Here is an 8,074-nt window from a genome sequence, read left to right as displayed (position 1 = left end):
GAGAGAGAGCAGTAGATGGTTACTAGTTAGTAGTTCCTTGGAGGGGTAGGTGGAGAGAGAGAGCAGTAGATGGTTACTAGTTAGTATTTCCTTGGAGGGGTAGGTGGAGAGAGAGCAGTAGATGGTTACTAGTTAGTAGTTCCTTGGAGGGGTAGGTGGAGAGAGAGCGCAGATGGTTACTAGTTAGTATTTCCTTGGAGGGGTAGGTGGAGAGAGAGAGCAGTAGATGGTTACTAGTTAGTATTTCCTTGGAGGGGTAGGTGGAGAGAGAGCAGTAGATGGTTACTAGTTAGTATTTCCTTGGAGGGGTAGGTGGAGAGAGAGCAGTAGATGGTTACTAGTTAGTATTTCCTTGGAGGGGTAGGTGGAGAGAGAGCAGTAGATGGTTACTAGTTAGTAGTTCCTTGGAGGGGTAGGTGGAGAGAGAGCAGTAGATGGTTACTAGTTAGTAGTTCCTTGGAGGGGTAGGTGGAGAGAGAGAGCAGTAGATGGTTACTAGTTAGTATTTCCTTGGAGGGGTAGGTGGAGAGAGAGAGAGCAGTAGATGGTTACTAGTTAGTATTTCCTTGGAGGGGTAGGTGGAGAGAGAGCAGTAGATGGTTACTAGTTAGTATTTCCTTGGAGGGGTAGGTGGAGAGAGCAGTAGATGGTTACTAGTTAGTATTTCCTTGGAGGGGTAGGTGGAGAGAGCAGTAGATGGTTACTAGTTAGTATTTCCTTGGAGGGGTAGGTGGAGAGAGCAGTAGATGGTTACTAGTTAGTATTTCCTTGGAGGGGTAGGTGGAGAGAGAGAGAGCAGTAGATGGTTACTAGTTAGTATTTCCTTGGAGGGGTAGGTGGAGAGAGAGCAGTAGATGGTTACTAGTTAGTATTTCCTTGGAGGGGTAGGTGGAGAGAGAGAGCAGTAGATGGTTACTAGTTAGTATTTCCTTGGAGGGGTAGGTGGAGAGAGAGCAGTAGATGGTTACTAGTTAGTAGTTCCTTGGAGGGGTAGGTGGAGAGAGAGAGCAGTAGATGGTTACTAGTTAGTAGTTCCTTGTAGGGGTAGGTGGAGAGAGAGAGCAGTAGATGGTTACTAGTTAGTAGTTCCTTGGAGGGGTAGGTGGAGAGAGAGCAGTAGATGGTTACTAGTTAGTATTTCCTTGGAGGGGTAGGTGGAGAGAGAGCAGTAGATGGTTACTAGTTAGTATTTCCTTGGAGGGGTAGGTGGAGAGAGAGAGCAGTAGATGGTTACTAGTTAGTAGTTCCTTGGAGGGGTAGGTGGAGAGAGAGCAGTAGATGGTTACTAGTTAGTATTTCCTTGGAGGGGTAGGTGGAGAGAGAGAGCAGTAGATGGTTACTAGTTAGTAGTTCCTTGGAGGGGTAGGTGGAGAGAGAGAGCAGTAGATGGTTACTAGTTAGTAGTTCCTTGGAGGGGTAGGTGGAGAGAGAGAGCAGTAGATGGTTACTAGTTAGTAGTTCCTTGGAGGGGTAGGTGGAGAGAGAGAGCAGTAGATGGTTACTAGTTAGTATTTCCTTGGAGGGGTAGGTGGAGAGAGAGCAGTAGATGGTTACTAGTTAGTAGTTCCTTGGAGGGGTAGGTGGAGAGAGAGCAGTAGATGGTTACTAGTTAGTATTTCCTTGGAGGGGTAGGTGGAGAGAGAGAGCAGTAGATGGTTACTAGTTAGTAGTTCCTTGGAGGGGTAGGTGGAGAGAGAGAGCAGTAGATGGTTACTAGTTAGTATTTCCTTGGAGGGGTAGGTGGAGAGAGAGCAGTAGATGGTTACTAGTTAGTAGTTCCTTGGAGGGGTAGGTGGAGAGAGAGCGCAGATGGTTACTAGTTAGTATTTCCTTGGAGGGGTAGGTGGAGAGAGAGAGCAGTAGATGGTTACTAGTTAGTATTTCCTTGGAGGGGTAGGTGGAGAGAGAGCAGTAGATGGTTACTAGTTAGTATTTCCTTGGAGGGGTAGGTGGAGAGAGAGCAGTAGATGGTTACTAGTTAGTATTTCCTTGGAGGGGTAGGTGGAGAGAGAGCAGTAGATGGTTACTAGTTAGTAGTTCCTTGGAGGGGTAGGTGGAGAGAGAGCAGTAGATGGTTACTAGTTAGTAGTTCCTTGGAGGGGTAGGTGGAGAGAGAGAGCAGTAGATGGTTACTAGTTAGTATTTCCTTGGAGGGGTAGGTGGAGAGAGAGAGCAGTAGATGGTTACTAGTTAGTAGTTCCTTGGAGGGGTAGGTGGAGAGAGAGAGCAGTAGATGGTTACTAGTTAGTATTTCCTTGGAGGGGTAGGTGGAGAGAGAGCAGTAGATGGTTACTAGTTAGTATTTCCTTGGAGTTGTAGGTGGAGAGAGCAGTAGATGGTTACTAGTTAGTATTTCCTTGGAGGGGTAGGTGGAGAGAGCAGTAGATGGTTACTAGTTAGTATTTCCTTGGAGGGGTAGGTGGAGAGAGAGCAGTAGATGGTTACTAGTTAGTATTTCCTTGGAGGGGTAGGTGGAGAGAGAGCAGTAGATGGTTACTAGTTAGTAGTTCCTTGGAGGGGTAGGTGGAGAGAGAGAGCAGTAGATGGTTACTAGTTAGTAGTTCCTTGTAGGGGTAGGTGGAGAGAGAGAGCAGTAGATGGTTACTAGTTAGTAGTTCCTTGGAGGGGTAGGTGGAGAGAGAGCAGTAGATGGTTACTAGTTAGTATTTCCTTGGAGGGGTAGGTGGAGAGAGAGCGCAGTAGATGGTTACTAGTTAGTATTTCCTTGGAGGGGTAGGTGGAGAGAGAGCAGTAGATGGTTACTAGTTAGTATTTCCTTGGAGGGGTAGGTGGAGAGAGAGCAGTAGATGGTTAATAGTTAGTATTTCCTTGGAGGGGTAGGTGGAGAGAGAGAGCAGTAGATGGTTACTAGTTAGTATTTCCTTGGAGGGGTAGGTGGAGAGAGAGAGCAGTAGATGGTTACTAGTTAGTATTTCCTTGGAGGGGTAGGTGGAGAGAGAGAGCAGTAGATGGTTACTAGTTAGTATTTCCTTGGAGGGGTAGGTGGAGAGAGAGCAGTAGATGGTTACTAGTTAGTATTTCCTTGGAGGGGTAGGTGGAGAGAGAGAGCAGTAGATGGTTACTAGTTAGTATTTCCTTGGAGGGGTAGGTGGAGAGAGAGAGCAGTAGATGGTTACTAGTTAGTATTTCCTTGGAGGGGTAGGTGGAGAGAGAGCAGTAGATGGTTACTAGTTAGTATTTCCTTGGAGGGGTAGGTGGAGAGAGAGAGCAGTAGATGGTTACTAGTTAGTAGTTCCTTGGAGGGGTAGGTGGAGAGAGAGCAGTAGATGGTTACTAGTTAGTATTTCCTTGGAGGGGTAGGTGGAGAGAGCAGTAGATGGTTACTAGTTAGTAGTTCCTTGGAGGGGTAGGTGGAGAGAGAGCAGTAGATGGTTACTAGTTAGTAGTTCCTTGGAGGGGTAGGTGGAGAGAGTGCAGTAGATGGTTACTAGTTAGTATTTCCTTGGAGGGGTAGGTGGAGAGAGAGAGCAGTAGATGGTTACTAGTTAGTATTTCCTTGGAGGGGTAGGTGGAGAGAGAGCAGTAGATGGTTACTAGTTAGTAGTTCCTTGGAGGGGTAGGTGGAGAGAGAGCAGTAGATGGTTACTAGTTAGTATTTCCTTGGAGGGGTAGGTGGAGAGAGAGCAGTAGATGGTTACTAGTTAGTAGTTCCTTGGAGGGGTAGGTGGAGAGAGCAGTAGATGGTTACTAGTTAGTATTTCCTTGGAGGGGTAGGTGGAGAGAGAGCAGTAGATGGTTACTAGTTAGTAGTTCCTTGGAGGGGTAGGTGGAGAGAGAGCAGTAGATGGTTACTAGTTAGTATTTCCTTGGAGGGGTAGGTGGAGAGAGAGCAGTAGATGGTTACTAGTTAGTATTTCCTTGGAGGGGTAGGTGGAGAGAGCAGTAGATGGTTACTAGTTAGTAGTTCCTTGGAGGGGTAGGTGGAGAGAGAGCAGTAGATGGTTACTAGTTAGTAGTTCCTTGGAGGGGTAGGTGGAGAGAGAGAGCAGTAGATGGTTACTAGTTAGTATTTCCTTGGAGGGGTAGGTGGAGAGAGAGCAGTAGATGGTTACTAGTTAGTATTTCCTTGGAGGGGTAGGTGGAGAGAGAGCAGTAGATGGTTACTAGTTAGTATTTCCTTGGAGGGGTAGGTGGAGAGAGAGCAGTAGATGGTTACTAGTTAGTATTTCCTTGGAGGGGTAGGTGGAGAGAGAGCAGTAGATGGTTACTAGTTAGTATTTCCTTGGAGGTGTAGGTGGAGAGAGAGCAGTAGATGGTTACTAGTTAGTATTTCCTTGGAGGGGTAGGTGGAGAGAGCAGTAGATGGTTACTAGTTAGTATTTCCTTGGAGGGGTAGGTGGAGAGAGAGAGCAGTAGATGGTTACTAGTTAGTATTTCCTTGGAGGGGTAGGTGGAGAGAGAGAGCAGTAGATGGTTACTAGTTAGTATTTCCTTGGAGGGCTGTGTGCTTATTGACGTTTTTCTTTTCTTCTAAAACTTGTGGGATTTTTTCCCTTTCTGTGGTGTGTGTATAAACAGAGATGTCATCGACACGTTCTGTACATTTTAAGATTTCATTTGGATCAGCGCTAGACTATTGGACACTTGTGTTTTATTGATTACTGTCTGTTTGAGTGTTTTTTCCCCTGCTGCGTGTGTCTGTGTAGGGTGGACTTCTTCATCCCTGGTATGGAGAAGGTAGGAGGATTCTCTGTGTGTTCCAGTCCAGGTCTGCTGCAGAAAGAGGGTGTCATCGAGCTGGCTGTCAAATACACACAACATCCCCCTGCACACTGGATACACACCAAGGTGTGTGTGCATTGAAATTAAAATGTTCACTTGTCGGTAGTGCCTCAAAATCAATCAATAGCTTTGTCAGTATTTCTGCTGGTCACTATCTGTTAATTGCTCTGTCTGTCTCTCTCCCTCCTCTCTGCTCTCTCTTTCCCATTGTGTGTAACAGCGTCTGTTCAGACGTAGCTAAACCGACGCTGCACTGGAAGTCTCTGAAATAGACATTTTCTCCACAATAGGGAGCAGAAAGCAGATCATTCTAGAATGTGGACACATCTCATACCTGAGCTATTTATCAGTACAAAATAATCACTCTCTCCCTCCCCCTCTCTCTGCTCTCGCCCTCTCTCTGCTCTCGCCCTCTCTCTGCTCTCGCCCTCTCTCTGCTCTCGCCCTCTCTCTGCTCTCTCCCCCTCTCTCTGCTCTCTCCCCCTCTCTCTGCTCTCCTCTCTCTGCTCTCCCCCTCTCTCTGCTCTCCCCTCTCTCTGCTCTCCCCCTCTCTCTGCTCTCGCCCTCTCTCTGCTCTCTGCTCTCGCCCTCTCTCTGCTCTCTGCTCTCGCCCTCTCTCTGCTCTCTGCTCTCTCTCCCTCTCTCTGCTCTCCCCCTCTCTCTGCTCTCCCCCTCTCTCTGCTCTCCCCCTCCCTCCCTCCCTCTGCTCTCGCCCTCCCTCCCTCTCTGCTCTCGCCCTCCCTCCCTCTCTGCTCTCGCCCTCCCTCCCTCTCTGCTCTCGCCCTCCCTCTGCTCTCTCCCCCTCCCTCTGCTCTCTCCCCCTCCCTCTGCTCTCTCCCCCTCCCTCTGCTCTCTCCCCCTCCCTCTGCTCCCGCCCCCACTCTCTCCCTCCTACAGTGCACCATGGACTCCCATGTAGCGATGCGTGTGGGTGGTAACTTTTTCTTTGACCCCCTGCCCTCTGACCCCTCTGTCGACCTGTTGTTGGTGGCTGGGGGCGTGGGCATTAACCCTCTATACTCCATCCTGCTCCATGCCGCTGACCTGCTACGACAGAACCCCACTAACGCAGGGAGGTGCTACCACATAGGCTCCACCCACCTCTGCTACAGTGCCAAGAACACACAGGAGCTGCTCTTCAAGGTGTGTGTGTGTGTGTGAGAGAGAGGACGTGTGTGTGGTTGCAAGTATTTGTATCAGTGTATATATATTTGTATCAGGATGTATGGTCTTTTCTCATTTGGGCAAAAGCCTGTACTTCAAATCAAATTTTATTAGTCACATGCGCCGAATACAACAGGTTTTGTAGACCTTACAGTGAAATGCTTACTTACGAGCCCCTAACCAACAATGCATTTTTTTTTTTTTTAAACGATAAGAAATAAAAGTAACAAGTAGTTAAGAGCAGCAGTAAAATACCAATAGCGAGACTATATACAGGGGATACCGTTACACCCTTTCTCCTCCGTGATCCGGAAACCGATAAGTGGTTGAGGAGATGTCAATTCATTAGTAGGTCGAACAGAAGTGTCCTGCCTTCCTCTATAGCCTCCTTTCATCGAGGATACCAGAGTCCTTTGCGGAAGAGTTTTAAAATCTGCCACACCCCCTTTGAATCAGCTTTTGTTTTGTCGGAGGAGAAATGCATGCACGTTTAAAAACAATATTCTACTTACTGTTTTATCTATAATGTCTTGTTTGAATCACTTCACACATTTTAATTTGGGATCCACCCCTGTAAACGTAATTTTCCTGATGACGCGTGAGTGGAGAAGGAGTCTCATTTCATACAGCGTATTTTCGTCCACATTCCCTCTCCTCGCCGCCTTGCCTCGATTAACTTTCACCGTTTTCAAAAGGAGGTGAGGGAGAACGGAGAAGAAGACACAGGAGTTGAACAAATCTAATTGAGAAATGGCCTGTGTGTGTAGGAATGAGACCAATACTTGTTCTTCCCGTCCCTGCTCTGCTCTCAGAAAAGCATCATAAATGTGTGTAAGGAATTCCCAGAGAAATTCTCCTGTGACTTCCACATCACCGCACAGACCGCAGACATCGACCAGGAACTCCAACCGTACATGAACCGTAAGTCCCACAGAATGACCTTAACACAACCACAAATGTTTACTGATAGAATCTACAGTGGGTTGGTATACTTTGGCTTTGAAATGATCTATATTTGAACTGGATATGCTTCCATTGGTTGCAAAACGGATACATTCTCAATTAATTTAAATGGATGCTAGTCCCAGAATGGTAGTACTGGTATGAAAGTGTTTTTAGCTACTTTTTAATGTATGTTTTTAATGTCTTAAAAAAAAAAATGAATGGCACTTCTAATAAATGTTGAATTGATCTTCCCCAGGTGGGAGGCTGTCAGAGGGGGGGTTGCGTCGCCACGTCGACCCTATCACCACTCTGTGTTACCTGTGTGGCCCTCCACCCATGATAGAGAGCATGGTCGAGACCCTACTCAGCCTAGGCCTATCCCAGGAAAGGATACTGTTTGAGAAGTGGTGGTAGTGTGTACTAGAGACAGACCTCTTCATCATCATCTAACCCCGGCCTAACTATCCCTGCTCTCTCCTCCAGTGCCTAGGAGATCAGACCAAGCACCAGCCCACGTTACCATGGCAACATGTCAAGGACTATTGGACCATATTTGTCCGGAGCTGCACACATCATTTTATTTATTTAACTTCACCTGAACATGCGTCTATACTAGGGCTGTGAAGGTCAGCCGGTGATTGTCGTGTATAACTGACCGTTAATTAACAAACACATTTAGCATCTCCTGGCTTCCACTCATAGCCTACAAGCCCCTGATGCTGACCGTTGGAACATCTAGACTACTGTTCAAAAGTTTGGGGTCACTTAGAAATGTCCTTGTTTTTGAAAGAAAGCACATTTTTTGTCCATTTTAAAATAACATCAAATTGATCAGAAATGCAGTGTAGACATTAATGTTGTAAATGACTATTGTGCTGAAAACTACAGATTTTTTATGTAATATCTACACAGGCGTATAGAGGCCCATTATCAGCAACAATCACTCCTGTGATCCAATGGGACGTTGTGTTAACTAATCCAAGTGTATCATATTAAAAGGCTAATTGATGATTAGAAAACCCTTTTGCAATTATGTTAACACAGCTGAAAACTGTTGTTTTGATTTAAAGAAGCAATAAAACTGGCCTTCTTTAGACTAGTTGAGTATCTGAAGCATCAGCATTGGGTGGGTTTGACTACAGGCTCAAAATGGACAGAAACAAAGCCCTTTCTTCTGAAACTCGTCAGTCTATTCTTGATCTGAGAAATGAAGGCTATTCCA

At 46.5% G+C, this 8,074-nt stretch overlaps 1 protein-coding gene across 1 annotated transcript; it reads left to right on the top strand.

Moving 5' to 3' along the window:
* Window positions 1-4,380: 4,380 nt before the first annotated feature.
* LOC120022471 (oxidoreductase NAD-binding domain-containing protein 1-like) lies at window positions 4,381-7,868 on the top strand. Its single transcript, XM_038966388.1, has 4 exons — window positions 4,381-4,809; window positions 5,641-5,886; window positions 6,720-6,828; window positions 7,109-7,868. Exons 1-4 carry the CDS (start codon window positions 4,690-4,692, stop codon window positions 7,264-7,266), a joined length of 633 nt encoding a protein of 210 aa, XP_038822316.1. The 5' UTR covers window positions 4,381-4,689; the 3' UTR covers window positions 7,267-7,868.
* The last annotated feature ends 206 nt before the right edge of the window (window positions 7,869-8,074 follow it).

This window comes from Salvelinus namaycush, chromosome 27, assembly GCF_016432855.1.
Source record: "Salvelinus namaycush isolate Seneca chromosome 27, SaNama_1.0, whole genome shotgun sequence".
Lineage (NCBI taxonomy): Eukaryota > Metazoa > Chordata > Actinopteri > Salmoniformes > Salmonidae > Salvelinus > Salvelinus namaycush.
This window is presented reverse-complemented; position numbering and strand designations above follow the sequence as displayed.

Excerpts from the sequence above, each read along its gene's own strand:
- LOC120022471 (XM_038966388.1), top strand. The coding sequence starts at position 4,690 with ATGGAGAAGGTAGGAGGATTCTCTGTGTGTTCCAGTCCAGGTCTGCTG. Across the intron at positions 5,887-6,719 it reads CACAGGAGCTGCTCTTCAAG|AAAAGCATCATAAATGTGTG; the intron begins GTGTGTGTGTGT and ends CTCTGCTCTCAG. Across the intron at positions 6,829-7,108 it reads ACTCCAACCGTACATGAACC|GTGGGAGGCTGTCAGAGGGG; the intron begins GTAAGTCCCACA and ends GATCTTCCCCAG.